Genomic DNA, 18290 nt, shown 5'->3' on the forward strand with positions numbered 1-18290 from the left:
TTGTAGTCCCATAGCGGCGGAGGAATACACGGGGCTTTTCAGTGATATGACATCAGACAGCTGGAATGCTGAGCGGTGAAAATGCCAGAAATGGGACAGCTGTCACGAACTACTGTCCGCGGACATGTTTGTTTACCTTTTGTATCGACTCGCAGTTCACCCAGTGACTTTAATCACACACGATGCTGTCCAAAGTTGTATTTGTTTGCTAAATTTCCCAAGTCGCGATCATTAACTCAGCGGGTTATAAGAGCGTTTTACGACGCAGATGAAAACTTACAAAACTCAAGAAACAATTTATTGCAATGCAAACAGAAGACACTTTCTGGTGGAGCTCATAAAAGCTACATATCGAAAGCATAAAAAGGCAAACTTAACAAACGTATAGCCTGTTGCATTTTATTAATACATAGTTAAAACAAGTGCCTATGCTACAGCTGCACAGGGTATACGTATGAGTGGGAAATGCAAATAAACTAACGGGGCTTTTTCTGGCAGATACCATTTTTAAGTTTTCACATAAGTTTTTTTTTTAATGTGAAACTATTTCACACATCTAGGCTTCAGGAATCTGCATATTATTGTTTTAAAAATAACACTGATAATATCTTAACTACAGTTATGGTCAAGTACAACCCCGGTTTAAAGATTCCTCAAAACAACAGGAATATTTTCATTGAACTTTAACAGAAAACAATTCATTAAAACGATTAAAACACAACTGAAACACCTTCTTAATGTGCCTTGTAAGACATAACCAGTGCTAAATGACTTTCACAAATCTTCAAGAATACCCACTTTGTTAGTTCAGTCTGAAACATCATCATCTGAGAACCGCATATAAAAACGACATTCAATCCCTGAGTACACCACAGCTCAGAAGTCATCATCACTGACATCTTCATGTTGGTTTGTGTTTGTCTCTTCAGTAGCTGCTACGTTTTCAGAGTCTCTTCTGCTAGAAATATGTAACGACTCTGACAAAACGTTTCCCAGATCCTCTGCCTCCTTAGACGGCTCATCACTTTGATTCCCATCATTGCTCATAGTGATGTGCTCATAGTTTTCATTCTGGACATTCGTTTCAGTAACATCTGTCTGAAGAAAGTCCCCTTGACTGTCTTGACTACTGTCTATAAGATCACCACTACACAACGTTAAGCCAGCACCTTCTTCATCATTGTCTTTCTTCTCGTCCTCTGCCTTTGTTTTGGTTGAAGAAGCAGTTCTTACAGGAAAGTATGGGCGTGGAGAAACCCATGAAAGATCGTCATAATCTGACAAATCAGGATGATTAATTTGTAAGGCATAAGGTATGACGTCATCGTCTTCTTTAGTCTCTACTGGCTTAGGCCCAAATTCAAAATTTGAAAATACAGAGTCAAGTAAAGCTCTCCCGTGTTTCAGAGGGTCTTTAGTTGAGGTGGATATGTCGGAGGGTTCCTCAAATTCATTACGCAACACTTCCAGAAGATGGCGCATTTTACCCTGAAAAAATAAGCATAGTAGGATCTTCTTAAGCAGTAAACAATACTTATTTAACATTTTTGGTATATTATTTAAGCTATACAGTTACCTCATCAAGCCGATGCAGATTCATTTCAATATGTCGATTCATCACCCGATCGAGCATCCTTTCAAAAACATAGATGTATGAAACTCTACATATTCTATCAAAGTGATAGATCTTCAATTTAACAATCAGCAATCACTTCTATATCCACCCATCTACCATCCCGGTAGATGGATGGTAGATGGGATGGATGAAAAATCCATCCCATCTACCATCCCGGTAGATGGATGGTAGATGGGATGGATGAAAAATCCATCCCATATTCATACATGGTTTTCAAAACTTTTTCTTTTTCAAATAAAATACTGTGCAATTATTTTCAGTCCTTTTAACTGTATTATACCTCAAAATGAAGTCCAGTTCAACCATGTTGCCATGTTCAGGTTTTCTTGGAAGTCAGAATGCTTTAGTTGAGTGTAAGTTTAAAAAAGAGGGCTTTGCTTTGGTGCTAATCACTGTTAGCAATAAAAACCAAAAACAACATATTTCTCTCAGTGACATGACACTTTGAAAGCTTTGAAACACAAAAGGAGTATCTTTCCAATGGCTAAATGGGCAACATTTAACACTTAGAGAGAGAGAGAGAGAGAGAGACAGATAGATTTTGGAAAATTCAACTTCCCATAACAAAGAGAATTACATCATCTCAATACAAATCCGGCCCTTCTGGTAGAGGCAGGGCATCAAGAAAACCAAGACAAACATCAAAAAGTTCTGTGATAATTATGTGGAGTGGTTTAAAGGAAGTTTAGGTTTTAAGAAGATTTCCCAAAGCTTTGGCGTCTCACAGAGAACTTTTCAATTCATCAACAGGAAATGGAAAGATTATGGCACAGCTGCAAACCACAAAAACATTGCCATCTCTAATGACAGGCCAGGCTGGGCGAACATTAAACAGAGAAGTAGCCAAGAGGGTCACAGTAACTATGGCGGACATCCAGAGATCCCAGGCTTGGGTAGAAGAATCCATTGACAGGACAGTTATTATTAATGCATTTCCCAAACCTGACATTTATGGATGAGCAGCAATGAGAGTCATTATTTTAATAGACTGTTTGCAGCTTGTCACAAGCCATGTAGGGAAGAAGATGCTCCAGTCAGATGGAACCAAAACGGAACTTTTTGCCCAACATGTAAAACACTACGTCTGTATGTCATCACCCTAAAAGCAACATGACCACATTAAAACAGGACTTGGCCCTAAACATACATTCGGAGTTAAAATAGGAGCAGCTCAGATCAAATAATTCCCATGTATTAATACAGTTCAGTCAAAGTTTATACCTAAAGTTAAAATCTTTAACAGGTTTTGAAAATTGTGTTTACAGACGTTCTTTATTCCATCTAGTTAAGTCCCCAACAGACCTGCAGCTCTAATTGCAGTAATAGATAGTTCATCACAGTATTAACTCAATGGTGCTGAACATAAATGAATGCCATGCTCTTCTAATATTAGAACAAATTTTGAAAACCAAACGTCCATTTCCTTCCACTTCACAATTCTTCTCCTTTTTGTGTTTATTTTGTGCTTTGTGTCCATCATATACAACCCCAATGAAATATTTAGTGACTGTAATGGGACAAAATCTAATAAAGGTTGTCACGAGTAACAAATATGTTTTCAAGGGAATATATGTTTGCAGCAAAGAAAATTAAAAAGAAACCTGTCAGAGATGTGGCTCCTGGACAGGATATCCTCAGTCACAGAAGAAATGAATTCAAGGTACAGCAATTCTTCTTCTCTGTTGCCAAACAAACAGAAACATTTTAATTAAAGGTGTTGATTTTCTTTACAGTTTGTAGTTTGTTAAAGCATTATTATTTGGCCACACTTGTAAATTGTGTGCAAATATTTTTTCTTGTCTGAACCTCGTCTGTTTGGATGCCAAGGGGAACTTACTCCGCCAAAATAAGGCTTCTAATAGGGGACTTCCCAACTTCTGGAGAGAACCTACACAGGTAGGACACAAGCATACTTGAACTTTCTTTCAACTTATCTAGATAACATCTAAAACAAAAGCTACATGTCTAACCTACTGCATTGTTTCACCTGGATGAGGAGTCAAAGAAAGAATTGTCCCTGCTTTTCGTTTTATTCTCGTGTCGTAATGGTGATAAGTATGAGCCAGTGACCTCATCTTCAGACCATTCGTGCTCTGTGGAATATTCCTGTAAAACAAGGCAGAACAGGAAATGAAAACAAGTAAAACTTTGTGTCACTATAACTCATCGCTATTGTGGAAAGTATTTATTCTAACAGTTTCTGCTTTGTTTTTCTCTGATATTTCACCACAAGCCGTTGTTGAGAAACGCAGCCAGCACACATTTTGCATGACCCACTCACAAGAGGGTGATAAAGGAAAACAAAACAAAAAAAAAAAAAACATTAAGAACAGAATCATTAGCATTAGCATTGGTTCATGAATTCATTTTCGAGAAATCATAAAATTTATGTATGTCTCATAAGAAAAAGGATTTTTAAAAAGATTTCATAGCTCTTAGACACAAATAGACAAAGACATCCTGAAACTTTTACATGCGTCTCTGGTCCATTGGACCGGAATCAAATGAATCAGGTCGTAAGCAGGATTCTGAAGAACCTGATCTCATGCTAACGGCTATGTCATCCATTTAATGCAGGAGGGTAGGACCAGAGAGCCACCTACACTTTGCGGGGAACTGACCCTCAAGGACAAATTTCTCTTCAAGATCAGACATTTAAACTTACCTGGGACGGCCCATCAGGTTTTTCAGTGTATTCCTTGTGGTCTGAGCTGCATAAAAAGAGAAAACAGTTATACAGATGGTAAAATAAGAAATTACATTTATAGAAAAACTGTATAAATACCCAATTAGCCTTTTTCATATTTTATACAACTTCAACCACAAACTTTAATATATTTGATGTGTGTGTGTGTGTGTGTGTGTGTGTGTGTGTGTGTGTGTGTGTGTGTGTTAACACATTGAGAGGCATTATTGAGAAGTTCACAATATGTTTTACCCCTTATTTTTTAAATAAGATCACAGCCACTGCCTGATTGTTTGGAGAGTTTTTCTGAACATCAGTTTTCAAACGATGTCAGATTGTGAGTTGGATTTAGATCTAATTTTACATCTCCTTTGTCCTTATGATGTTGTTTATTGACAAAGGTTTTCCTAGAAACCTTAAGGCCCTTCAGAAACCAGCTATGTTTATTAAATTACACACAGACAGACTAGTAACAATTAGATGACTTCCTAAGGTAATTGGACGCACAGGATTGAATTTAGGGGTGAAAAGGTACAGCATGCATGTCACACTTGCCAGATTTTTTTATTGCGTTTTTTTTAACACTGTGTATAATTTTTCTCCCACTTTATAATTATGCACAATGTTGCGTTAGTCTATTGCAATAAAACCTACAAAAACACATTAAAGTTTGTGGTCCTAATGTTGCAAAATTTGAAAAAGTTGTAATAATTTTGCAAAGCACTATATTTAAGTCACTATTAGGTTACTTAAGACATTATTTTCTTCATTTAAAGTACCTTTTACCAACTGTCTCTCCACCTAACAGTTCTGAGCTGCTGTCATTCTGAGACGATTTAATCTGCGGTCCTCTGTAGTAGCGATATCTTGACAGGTATGAACTCTTATCTGACTTCAGGGTCTTGGGAATGAATGGTTTCTCTTGAGTAAAGTGCTGGGAATGTTTTTCGAGCAAGTCTCCACTGTACGTCTTCTTCAAAGGGTCCTGGAAGGTCTTGTAGCAACCCTGATCTCTTGAAGCTACCAGCGAACACGTGGACTGCTTTCTTTGAAAAGATGCGTCAGGGCTTCGGTATCTTCTCTCTGATGACGGGCGGGCGTAATGGGAATTGACTGAACAGGACGGGTAAACAATGTCCTTAGCATTGAAGGAGCTGTTTAATCTCGGGGTGGAGGCGACGACGGAGCTCCTGGAGAAGCGGTAGGGGTTCTCATCATACTGCTCAGATAAACGAAAGATGCATTTTATCAAGAGTTGAGGAAGGAAGCAAGTTTAAAGTCATACAATATTGTATTGCAAAGCACCAACGACCAAATGAACAGAGTAAAATGTAATCTCATACATGCGCCGAGAAGCAGGAAGTTCTGCTATTCCTATGTGAAGAAGAGAAAGCTGAAGAAGGACGCTCATCTTTCCTCTGCTGTTGCTTTCTCTTCTGATCATTGTCTGTAAACAAGTGTGATGACCATTAGAAAACCTCAACACAAACTACTATGGACCTCTCACAATCATCAATGGACCATTATAAATGTAAAACAAAGTTGTAATCATGTTTTAGTTATTGCTTGTAATAACTTTAATCAATCCAAAGACAGGAGAAGAAAACTTTGTGTATGTATGAATCAATTAAGAAGGACATAGTCCTAAAAATATCCTGGCTTAGCTTTAAGTCAACTTGTAGATGTCAAATTAGTTTTGTAGGAATAACACTGGCAGCCCTCTATGCTTTTATGTTTTTATCTCCAAAATTAATGTCACGTTTTTGATTAAGTACAGAAAATTATAGTTTTACAGATTATTTTGGCCCAGTTTGAATAACCTCAAAACCCAAAGAAGCTAAACTGCTAAATGATGATATTGATTCTTTCATGGGTCAATTTTGTTTACTAAATAATAATAATAATAGAAAAATCATATAACTTGTGATCCGGGTTTTTTTTTTAAATTGAAACAGTTTAAAACTTGGGTACTTACACTTCACACTTTGCATCAAGCTTTTGGGTGCAGAGGTATCAATAGTAGCTGCAAAAGAAAGACAAAACCATAATTATTACAGTGAAACCTAATTAGCTTATTATTAAGGATGCTAAGATCTGTTTGTGTAATGATAAGTAGTACAAAGAAAGTAGTTCTTTATCAAGTTCTACAAGAGTAAAATTTAACTTCAAAAGATGAGACAGAATCCTAAATGGTTTTAGGAAAAGACGAGGAAAGATGAAAGTAAAAAAAAGGTCTTAACCAACAGTAAATGTTGTTTTTTTTTATATATTTGTCTTCATCAATCTCTCACATCATGTGAAAGAGCTCTGACCAACTCAGATTATTCACGTTTGCACAGCTCTTTAAAAAGTGCTTCTTCACCTCTGTATTTCTATGCTGTGGTCAGGACTTGATTGTCTTCTTTTGAAACCATACTCTTGTAGTTTGCTACTGTTGGGGGATCAGTATCTTGTTTCATGACCCAGTTAGTACCAAGAAACAGTTGTTACACCAATAGCCTCACATTCACAGTTAAGGCCAAGGTAGATAGAGTACAAGATAATCAGGTACAGTGGCAGTAAACTTAGGTCAAATCATCATAACTTCACCACTATGCTTTTCCTGATGTGCTGTGTTATGTTTGTCTTTTTTGTCAACTTTGGTGTGATGTATTATGAGAAAACATCTCTAAACATTTCCAGAGGTCCCATGGTTTTTAAATCATGCTGCCATGTAGAGGTGGTTATACTTGGTCATGATCAAGTAATCAAGTGCATTAGCAGCCTGCTACTTCACCTACTTTGTTTTTTTATTGGACATATATCTGAAATGTAGCTCACCTTTAGCTGAGTAAATCTTTTTGTAATGGGACAACATGTGATCTTTAATGATGGACTGAGCCGCTTTGCTGGAGGACTGAGGACAGAAAGCTAAAGAAAAAAAACAGGAAAAGATTGTAATAAATATAAATGGTTCCTACACATTTATCATGTAAAAATGGCATTCTTCTATGGGTTACATTTTCAGACTTTCCAATTTGTTTGAATCAATTTGTAAAGTTGAAAATTAATTTCAGTCTCTTATTTCTAGGTAGCCAGGATTCAAATGTGAAGAACATGACAAGGAAAAAAAGGAATGGACATACTAGTAATTCCTAATCCAGACCTATAAATATAATTAAAATCAGATTCCACAAAGATAAATTATAAAACTAATCTATAGATAATTGCTGCTCCTCAGCGGGTTTACTTACGGATGTTTTTTATTTTCTGCCTTCTCACTCCAGAGCTGCAGTCTAGTCCAGATGATACACTCCCTTAAACATACACAGATGTTAAACTGGACAGCTTCATTATAGCTAATTATAATTATTGTATTATCTTTATGAGTATTTATGAGCAGATTATGTAAAAAAATTAATTAATTATATGCAAATAATATCAAAACGTAAGTTAAGGAATGTACTTAAAACTGCATTTCAATATCAGTAAGTAATTCAACATATAGTTTTGAAGTTAATTGAAACACTGCATCAGAAATAAGACGTACTCGTCCTCTTTTGGTAAATAATATGTCCATGGCAGTACAAATAAAATTATTTCAGTTTGTTTTTTCTAAAGTCTTAAGAAGAATTACTTGAGGAGAATAAAATGCTATGGAGAGCTAGCCAATGCTAATTATTTCACACCTGTCCTCGACTCCATTGAAATGTTAAGATATCCCATTTTCTTCAGATATATTCAAAAGGAATGGCGGGCGGGGTCGGGTACATCCAGAAGCCTCGGGTTGTTCAAATGCGAACATGTTTACGGGGCAAAATGAGGTACTAACTAACTAGCTTCAACAAACACTGAGCGAAGCTTTACTGTCGCCATGCTGGTTGCTAAGATGGGCTACGTAATTACGTAAGTATACGTAAGAGGAAGGTGAATGGGATGAACCATTCTGTTCAAACTCCGTGTTTTTATTCCTTATTTACCAAAGATATGAGTTAGCCTTTAATTATTGATTCAGTCGCATATAGAATTTAATAAATAAATCAGCATGGTAAAAAGTTAATCTAAACATCTTAGTTTAGATTAGAGGTGCTTTGTGAAGCAATTTAAAATGTAAAAACAGCGCCATCTGAGGTCACATTCTCCAAGGATAACACAATTTGCGGTTTTGTTTAAGCAGCAGGTGGCGACAGAGAGCAAGATCCAGTTTATACAGTTGAAGAAGACACGCTAGCGATACTAAAGACACGCACACGTGATTCGCGCTAACTGGAGAGCAAGATGGCGGTGGCTGTGCGGAGCTTGCAGGACCAGCTCGAAAAAGCCAAAGAAAGCTTGAAAAATGTGGACGATAATATTCGTAAACTGACCGGGCGGGACCCTAATGAATCACGGTAAGCGAATAATAAACACAGTGAACAGTTTTATTCGATAAACGTTTGTTATTGAGGCTATTAACCTTCCTTGAATGTGTGCTAACGTAGTTAGCAGGAGGTGGTCAGCCTGCAGGCACACACCATATCCCCGTTGTTTTGACACGTGCCCATTTAAACTGCTCTGTTAATTATATTTTTAAAGTGAAAAGCCGTTTACACTGTAAGTTTTTATTGTCTTAAATCTACAAGAGCGGAGTTGTTGGTCGGCAGTTGCCGATCGTCAGAATGTCGCCTCCTTTTTTTATATAACGCATATCTGCTCTACTTCTGGTGTAGGGCCGAAGCAGCTTTCAAAACAATGAATATTTCCCTTTAGCTGGTGCTAGTTTGCAGAGTCAATTGCTTGTTGACTATTTTTCTTTCTGTGTTTACAGACCGGGTCAGCTGCGTCGGCTCAGTGGCCCCATGGTAGGCCTGGGTGGAGGTAGAGGAAGAGGAATCAATCTCCTCAGGTAATAACGGAAGGGAGGGGACGGGTCACCATTTAAAAAATAATTCAAAGTAGCAGACGGGGTGGAAACAAGACATTTTAAAGTAAAGTTGCCTCATCCATACAGCCCAACTATGAAATGAAAAAAAAAAGAAAAGTTTAAATAAAAACTAATGTACTTCTAGTTTATATGAGTGAATGGAGGATTAGTACTCAAAGAGCAGTAGATTATGAAAACCGTAGGTAGGTTTGTTGGCAACAATTACAAACTACTTGTATGTCAAACCAAATTATTTAATCATGTATGTAGGTTTAAAAAAAATGATGTATTAAAACATGAGTAAAATTGTGACCCAAAATCACTTCCTTTCTAAGCTGTTCCTTATGTTATTGGTACAAACATTAACAATCTTTGAATAATTTGTCCTCCAATGATGAGAGTAAATTTAAGTTAATTTTACTTGAAACACTTTATTTAACTCGTAGGTCACCCTGACACCATAGAAGGAAAATTCAGCAATTACAGACATGACAAAGGATACCACACTGAAACAAAAAGACATTTGGCTAATAAAACCCAGTAGATTTTGAGGGAATGGCAAAGCCAACCCTATTATTAAGTTGATTTTCTTTTTTTACAGTTTACCATCTGACTTAAAACATTTAATCCACTCCAGTGGTCAAAACATTAGTGTAAGAAGTATATAACTCATTTAGCACATTGCTCATCCTCTCCATGTATTTTGACATTTCTGTTGCTCAGGTTGGCATTAAACAGTGTTTCTGAAGATGAACGTAATCACCCAAACTCTCAAATATTGTTCTAAGTGGGTTGAATCCTAACATTTACACATGGAAGGGTGACCATAAAGAATAAACCTTTAGTGATTTTCTATTGATGGAAAATGTTTGTAGAATAACAGTAGTGGTTATTTACAAACGCATAAGTTCCTGTTTGTTATTCCTAATACTTTGCGTTGTTTTCCAGACGCAGTCTCTCAGATATGGGAAGCGGTGGGACCCCTGCCAAGCAAAGGGACATCGAAGGAGCTCTGCTGAGGTGAGAACTGCATCGCTTAATGTGTTTCCAGCTGAGCTCATCCCCGCCTGGTCTATAAAAGCATAGAATTTAATTCAAGCTATCTAAAAGTTATCAATCAACATTTTTTATAAATTTGACTCCAAGTTTGTCCATTTGTTTTATGTTTGCATCATCATAGTTTGTTTGCCCATTATTTTCACCTATCCCTCTCATTCGAGCTAGATATTTTACCCCGCCCTTTTTTGCTGGAAATCCTATTTTTATAAACTGACCATTGCGTTCATGGCAAATATTTTTTTTTAATAAATACCCCAAAAGTGAGTCCATAATGAACTGAAACTTTACTGGTGTAAACCTTAGAAGTATCTGAAAAGATGGTAAAAATCTTTTTTTGCTGAGCTATTTATCTAAATAGAGATCAAAAGTTCTCTGAAGCAGTTTGACCCGTCCTCTGTCTAATGGTTATGTTTAGTTTGTAAACAGAAGTATGTGATGTCAAGGTTTGCTTGGAGGTCTATGACCTTTTTGTTCTCAAACTCCTTTTTGTTTTTATTCACATGAATGTAATGTAAATTTTTTTATAAATCCGACCTTTTTAGGAACTTTTTATACACCATCGGTTGTGACTGAACCGACTGATATTAGTTTGCACCAAGTTGCAGGGTTGCTTTTCTAATTAACGGTAGGTTTCAACTGCTGAGATGATGATTTTTGCCTTTTTTGCATCACCCTTTCTTCATGCATTCTATTGTCTTAGACACAACTTCATTTATGGACATGTGCAGCTTTTTGTTGTTTGTTTTTGTGTGAATCCTGGCTGCAGATCTGTGTAGCTGCATTTGTTTATTTTTGTGCAGGCTGGCAGGTGATCAGAGGGCCAGGAGAGACGTGCGTCATGACAGTGACGCCGAGGACGATGACGATGTCAAAAAAGTAAAATGCAACATTTGCTGAGCTTTATTATAACTTTACTGGATAAATACCTCTCTACTGTCTTTATTCCTTTGTTGTTGTTGTTGTTTTTTTAAGGCTTATATATAGTTTTTTTTTTTTTTTTCTTCTCCTTAATCATTAGCCGGCGTTGCAGTCATCTGTAGTAGCTACCTCCAAGGAGAGAACACGCCGAGACCTCATTCAGGATCAAACCATGGATGAAAAGGGGAAACAGAGGTAAGCCAACAGAAGCATAACATATAATCAAACATGTATACAAAAATGGTAAATTTATCGTTTGATCTAAATGTCAGGAATCGGCGCATGTTTGGCCTGCTGATGGGGACACTGCAGAAATTCAAGCAAGAATCGAATGTCTCATCTGAGAAGGTGAGCAACTATTATTATTATGTTTGTTTTAGATCAAATAAACTTGTCGAGCTGCGAGTCTCGTATGATAATATGCACACCCAGCAGGTATAGAACTGGATGATTCCTGTTGCATTAGTCGTTCCTTTCCTGGTAACTCGATACCAATTGTTTTTCATTGCAGTTAAAGCGACGTTCAGAGATAGAGCAGAAGCTCGAGGTTCAAGCTGAGGCTGAGAGGAAAAGAGTGGAGAATGAAAAGCGAGAACTGTTCGAGGAGAGAAAAGCCAAGCAGACAGAGCTGAGACTGCTGGAACAGAAAGTAGAATTAGCTCAGCTGGTAAGACAATGTGATCACAGTTTTATTGATACAGATGTACCTGTATAAAAACCTTAACATGCCGTAATTACTGCTTTATAACTACGCATCTTGCCTCCAACTACAGCAAGAGGAGTGGAACTGCCACAACAATCACCTGGTGAAATACATTCGCACCAAAACCAAGCCTCATATCTTCTACCGGCCTGGAAAAATGTGCTCCGCAACTCAGAAACTCCTCGAAGAATCCACCAAGAAACTCAATGGTCAGTGTGCGACTTTTTAAATTGTGTTTATGTGGACAGCGGTGTTACAGCTATTGGGACAGTTTGCAGCCTGGCTTAGAGCATTTCAAGAGGGTTTCTTGAAAAAGATCTCCAACGGTGTTACGTCCACCAGGCTCGTTTGATGGGGTAACATTAAAGGAGACCACACAAGGATTTAATGACTTAATGAAAATAGAATTTATTAAATTATATTAAAGAAATAAACCTGGAAAAAAGGAATGCCTGAAATGAGAAACCAAAATAGATTAATGCAGAACCTATAGTTGACCAGAAATAAGCAAATGCAAAACAAACCTAACAAATCTCAACAGTAAGATACAAACCAAACCAAATGGGGGTCTGAGGAGGGAGAGGAAAAAGCCCTCCTGACTGCTGCATTCATGGCAGTATTAAAGCTGCAGAGCAACAATCAGGGCAACACGTATCACCTGCAGAGAGTTGTCTTCAGAACCCTACAAGGAGAAAAGGGCAGAGACCCACTGAAACCGTAACAAACGGCATGTTGTATAAGAACACAGTCTTAGGTGGCCACTGATGCTGTGTAATAATTAAGATGTGATTAGGGATTAGGTTTTTTTTTTTTTTTTTTTTTTTCACACTCCTGAGAGCAGTGTTGGAGATTCTGTTTTTAAAAACAGAATCTCCCACAAAAAAGGGCGGGGGAAAGTATCTGGCTTGAATGAGAGGGATAAGTGGGCTGATTAACACTGATGGGCTGTTAATCAGCCCACTGACTAACAGCCCATCAGTGGGCCGTTAATTCCCACTGATATTCACTGTTTGATTGTCGTCAAATGTGATTTATCCAACTGCTTTTTTTTTATACTTATTTTTTATTGAACATTTCTGAACACATACAGTGGAGAGGCATCAATACATTCAACTTCATACACAATGTTGGACAGCCGTGTCCATTTTTAACTGGATACAAGAATGGCATTCTCCTTACGTCTGTAGTCGCTCCATTTTTCCCATTTAACGACAAACTTGTCCTCCTGCAATCTTAGTCTATATGTGATTTTCTCCATTACAAAGATCTCTTCCACAATGCTCAGCCACTGCTCCACCACAGGGGGGTCCTGACTATACCACAATTTTGTGATGGTTTTCCTTGATGCTGAAAGTAATATTTTTAACAAATATTCATCATCCTTTTGATTTATCCAACTGCTTTGATTCTTAAACCTTAGTCATCTTAGATTTTTCCAAAATAAAGTAAAATTTACCGTTTCATGATATTTAAACTTTATTCATAAGGTGTGGCAGCTTTTATTTTGCCGCGGCGGTACAGGAAACCCTAAGGTTTACAAGTTGTTGCTCTTTTGCTCTGTGGTGGTGATAAATACTAAACAATTCAGAAATCCCAAGTTCGTTCTTTAAATAACGCTGACGTTAAAAATTTCGTCTCTGTGCAGCTGTGTTTGAGGAAAGGCGTGAGGCATTTGCCGAACATTTGAGCAAGATGGAGTCGCGTCCCCGGCGACAGCCGAACCGCGACCAGGATGGCAGCTCAGCCTCAAGGATGGACCGCCCAGTGGAGGGTAAGCCAGCAGGTCAGGTAGAGAAGCGGAGAGGTAAAAGGGGGGAATCCAGGAGGGAGGAAGACGAGGATGAGGATGAGGACGACGAGGAGGAAAGGGAGAAGGAGAGTGACAGGAAGGAGGCGGGAGGGGGCGATGGTGAGGAGGGAGAGAAAGAGGGGTTGGTTAAAATAGAAGAGGTGGAGGAGGAAGTGATGGAGGTGAGAGAGGAGGGAAGCAAGGAGGAGCAGGAGAATAGTGAGAAGGCAGCAAGTCCAGAGTCAGAGGAGATGGAGGTAGAGAAGGAAGACAAGGGTAAGGAGGACGAGGTAGAAACAGACAGGAAGCAGGAGTCCACAGAAACCCAAGAAGAAAAGACTCCAGATGTTCAGAGCTGTGAAGCAGCTGTAAGCAGCGTAAAGGTCCCAGACTCCAGCGACGAGCCCCCACAGAGCCTCGCTGCTGGAGAACCAGCAGCACAGTCACCCGGGACGGAGACCGCTTCTCCAAGCCAAGAACCCCAAACGGCCTCCGCTGCCCCCACTCAGGATCCAACCAGTCCCGCACAGGACAGAATGGCTCCAGAGTCCAGTGTCCAGGACTCCACAGTGGAAAACCAGACAGAGGAGAGAAAATCACAGGAGGACGAGGAGGAGGGCCCACAAAAGCTGCCTGATTCTAAGGAGGTTGATGCCCCTGCAAAGGAGGAAGGGGAGGAACAAGGCAGAGGGAGAAAGAAGGAGAAAGACGCGAAGAAACGTCGCAGTCGTAGCAACAGCTCCTCCTCTTCCCCATCCGGATCCCCCTCCAGTGGTAGTTCCTCCTCATCCTCCGGATCCAGCCGATCCTCGTCATCGTCTTCGTCCTCATCGTCCTCAACGTCCAGCAGCCGCAGCCGAGACGGCGGCAAGCGAAAGAGGAGGCCGTCCGACAGAGGCAGAGACAAGAAGAAGGAGGAGAGAAGTCGACAGGAGTCAGGAGGGAGAGACTCGGCGGAGAGGAGGAAGAGAAGGAGCGAGGAAAAGAAGGGCAGGCCGTCCCGGAGCGATAGGGAGCATAAAGATAGAGGAGACAGGAAGGACAAGAGACGCTGATGTGATCTTCTGTATAACCAGAGCGGTGAATAAATCTTCAGCTGTTTTCTTTGACGTGATAGCGGTTTTTAAACATATTTGTCCTTTTAAAATCACTAGTTTCTTTTCTTGACAGAAATGTTTTAAAAATAGGTGGATTTCTTACAGTCCAGATTATTTGTCAGTAGCCAGTTTAAAATTTGTGGAAAACTGCTTATTTCTGTTCCTCCTTTCCCTCCTGTCGAGTGCTGTCGTCACTGCAAGTCTGGGAACGATTCAAAGAGAAATTGTTCCTTCTGCGTCCTTTTAATTCTAGTCTGATATTCTAGCATTAAGATGGGCTCTGTGGGGCTGAAATGAGCTGAATGTCTTCATGTGGATAAAACCAAGGCTGGGTAGAAACAACCAGTAAGATCCAGTTTGTTCTATAAAGGTAATTTAGACCAGGCTGTTAATTCCCACTGATATTCACTGTTTGACGTCAAATGTGATTTATCCAACTACTTTGATTCCTAAACTTTTTTGTTTTGTTTTTGTTTTTCTACTACAAGATCTGCTTAAAATAAAGCTGAGGTGAAAGCAGGGATATGTTGGTTTTTTTTTTATTCTGGGTGTGTTTCTACATTACTTTTGTTGTTTCAGCCTGATTAAAATTCAATTTGACGCTCTTGTCCCCTGAACATTTTCACAGTTTGTTACTATACAACCTAAAATTTAAAGCAGTGTGTATTTTTGAAGAGGAGTTAATTTGATAATTGGTTTCAAGAGTTTTTACAAATAAAAGTCCAGAAAGTGTGGTGTACGTTTGTATTTAGTGTCGTCGTGCTTTGAAGCTGTTTTCTCCTAAGTGGAGTTTCCTTGGTGTGAACCTACCAGAGCGGCAGCATTGAAGATGATTCTGTGCTTCCCAGACCTTGTAATTTGTAAATGATCCTGGCTGATAATGTTCACACAAGACATTTTCCTATGAAACATTTATTTGATGCACACAAAAAAATATTTTACATAATCTTTCACTGGATGACCTCTTCAGTTGCAAGAATCTGGTCGTGTAAATGGACTGAATTAAAAAATCAGTCGAGCCCTTTTGGGGTTGCTCTTGGCTTTCCTGTCGATGCTCTGGTGGGATGTCGTGTGAAAATGCTCATCCATTTCCATGTGCGGCCTTGAGAACAAAATATGTCCCAATCTGCCGATATCAGTTTACAGTTCAGCTTCCCGTTCACTCCGGCTGGTCTGCAAGATCAACCTGTTCAAAATATCTGCAGATGGAAAGAAAAGAGCTCATTTTACAATGAAATTGATTCCATTTGTCATTGCAAAACTGTTTGAAATCACAAACATTTCATTGCAGTAGGTATTTTTTGAAGTCACCTTGCAACAAGACAGATGAGCAGGTTGAGAGCAGGCAAGTTCTCATCCTCCTGACTATTCTGTTAAAGCAAGCAATGAGGAGGTTGAAGATTTCAACAAAATTACACACATTAGGAAAAAGAAAAACAGATAAATAAGGCTCTGACTAGCTAGGAGGCCTACCATTGTGCTACGGAGCTGGGCACATCTCCTGGCCAGCTGCCGGATGGAGGAGTGGGCTTCAGGCAGCAGCGGCTTCTCCAAGCAGGCCAGAAGAGCGTACAACCAACGACCCTGTTTAAGAGTTAGGAAGCAGACGGTGGGCTGTAATTCTTGATAATTTTGAAAAGAAATTAGCCAGTCAGCCTGGTCAGAACTGGATATCGCAGTGTAATGTCACATGCCCCCTATTTTCCTGCTTAGGAACGTTGGAGTAAACAGCCAAACTCACCAGCTGTGGAACAAATTCTCTCTCTTCAAACCAGCTGATAAGGATGTCCAGCAGCATCAGCACCGTGGACTGCAGAGACACAGAGCCTGGAAATGAAACTAAATAAGAGTTAAACTGTCAGAATCTGTGACGAACGCTGAACTTACCTGATTGAATCTGCTGACGATGCTTAGCAGTGGAGGAAACCCCACCTGGATGCAAACACGTAATTATGTTTTGCTTCATCATTAAACGAAGCATTTTTTCTGATGTTTTGAGGTTATGATTTTTTCTGTTGTGGAACCAAAATAATATTTTTTGCCAAACCTAAATTTTACTAAAACACTCTGAGTCTTAAAGATAATGTAGAAGTTTTACAACCTTGCTGTAGTCCAGTGCTGGCTCTTGGTCTGCCTCTGTTAGTCTGGATGATGAAGAACCCAGGTAAGTCGTCTCTCCTAAACAAAACCTCTTCCAGCCCTCTTCATCTGTCAACTTTGGCTGTGGAAAAAAAAACTAATATTTCAAGGCTTTTAAAGCTGGCTGATCAACAACTCAAACACATGATGATGTCTTAGCCTACAGGTGTTGTAAGACATCTTACCATCTGTACATTGTCATCTAGAGTGTGATTATTCCAGTGTGTCCTGTTCTTAGAGATGCTCTGAACACACAGTGTGAAACACAGAAGAATTATGTGTGAACTTCCATCTTTGACGATAACTGATTTAAATGTATTGATAGCTATTTATGATTAGGAATTATTAACGGTATGCAATGAAGAGTTTCTGCATACCTGCCTGACGTCTGAAAAGTTACTGACTTGGTGTTGCTGCCAACTGAGGCTGGGGCAGAAGCCTACAGGAGCAGCAAGGCACCCTGCTACCTACAACACACCACACAAGTTCCTTCTGTTACTTCAGGTCTTAAAATACTTTAGAGAAGTGCTCCTACCCTTTGAACTTTTCCATCTTTCATCGTGTTTAAAAGCATAGTCTTTAACATTGGAATTTTGTTTGATAGACAAAAAAAAGGAGTGCATCAATATGAAGTAAGGTAAGGTAAAACTTGTGGAATACAGTGCAAAGAGAGATGAATCACATTTGTCTTCATACTTTTCTTTGCTACAGGTAATGCTTCCTACTTAGAATGTATTATTAACATAATTAACTTGCATAAATCTGAGCAGTACTGTGGACTCACAGAAGCATTGACTGTTTGCGTCTTTTTCAGTTTCTTTGGGTCGATTTGAGCAACCACCACATCAGGACATAGTGATGCCTCCAGCCTTAAAAACAGGGGAATAAACACGTGAAACAAGGAGAGCAGCAGGTGCGTTGAGTTTGCGGGGAGAGGCCTGAAGTGTAAACAAAGGCCAGGGTAGACTGGGTTAAATGTGAACGGTTCGGAGCTAAACCTACTGCACTTGTCGCAGATATTCTTGGGGGTTCCTTGGTGGTCCACTGAGGTCCACGTCCTCGGTTCCTTCTCCACAATCCACCGGCAACAGCCTCGGCATTAACTCCTCCACGTCCGACTTCATTTTCTAACAGTCACTGACCAAAACAGCAGCTAAGGGCAAAACAGTGACGGTTTAATTCGCATCGTTTCTTTGAATACTAGGCGCCATCTTGTTTGTTGAGACGAGAGATGATGAGGTCGTCATTGTGCGCGAGACGTGTTACCGTGGTAACATGCGCTTTTCTATCGCCTTGAAATTCAGTTTTTTTTTTCTCTTTTTTTGTGATTACTGCATTTATTGTTTAGTTTGCTTTAGTTCCATAAAGTTTTTTTTTATCT

At 39.2% G+C, this 18290-nt stretch overlaps 3 protein-coding genes across 4 annotated transcripts; 1 reads left to right on the forward strand and 2 right to left on the reverse strand.

The window, feature by feature from the left end:
* Positions 1-385: 385 nt before the first annotated feature.
* spata7 (spermatogenesis associated 7) lies at positions 386-8204 on the reverse strand. The gene is made up of 12 exons (XM_015028012.1): positions 7991-8204; positions 7556-7618; positions 7143-7232; positions 6298-6345; positions 5666-5769; positions 5102-5541; positions 4302-4347; positions 3624-3742; positions 3474-3524; positions 3238-3315; positions 1577-1634; positions 386-1488 (listed from the first exon to the last, which is right to left on the reverse strand). Exons 1-12 carry the CDS (start codon positions 8025-8027, stop codon positions 877-879), a joined length of 1746 nt encoding a protein of 581 aa, XP_014883498.1. The 5' UTR covers positions 8028-8204; the 3' UTR covers positions 386-876.
* A 335-nt stretch (positions 8205-8539) lies between these two features.
* On the forward strand, positions 8540-15293 carry pnn (pinin, desmosome associated protein). Its single transcript, XM_015028016.1, has 9 exons — positions 8540-8692; positions 9109-9186; positions 10153-10224; positions 11064-11139; positions 11282-11376; positions 11454-11529; positions 11693-11848; positions 11955-12093; positions 13530-15293. The coding sequence occupies exons 1-9, from the start codon at positions 8580-8582 to the stop codon at positions 14726-14728; spliced, it is 2004 nt and encodes a 667-aa protein (XP_014883502.1). The 5' UTR covers positions 8540-8579; the 3' UTR covers positions 14729-15293.
* A 373-nt stretch (positions 15294-15666) lies between these two features.
* Positions 15667-18164, reverse strand: gemin2 (gem (nuclear organelle) associated protein 2). Of its 2 annotated transcripts, XM_015028017.1 has the most exons (10): positions 17912-18163; positions 17694-17778; positions 17287-17376; positions 17095-17154; positions 16872-16991; positions 16658-16702; positions 16512-16580; positions 16244-16354; positions 16082-16140; positions 15667-15969 (listed from the first exon to the last, which is right to left on the reverse strand). In XM_015028017.1, exons 1-10 carry the CDS (start codon positions 18031-18033, stop codon positions 15930-15932), a joined length of 801 nt encoding a protein of 266 aa, XP_014883503.1. In that variant the 5' UTR covers positions 18034-18163; the 3' UTR covers positions 15667-15929. The 2 variants fall into 2 exon arrangements, with proteins under 2 accessions (XP_014883503.1, XP_014883505.1); XM_015028019.1 differs by lacking the exons at positions 17095-17154; positions 17287-17376 and having other exon boundaries at positions 17912-18164.
* Between the last annotated feature and the right edge of the window lie 126 nt (positions 18165-18290).

Source organism: Poecilia latipinna, unplaced genomic scaffold (assembly GCF_001443285.1).
Source record: "Poecilia latipinna isolate Pla-1442-1.1 unplaced genomic scaffold, P_latipinna-1.0 Scaffold112, whole genome shotgun sequence".
In the NCBI taxonomy this organism is placed as follows: Eukaryota; Metazoa; Chordata; class Actinopteri; order Cyprinodontiformes; family Poeciliidae; genus Poecilia; species Poecilia latipinna.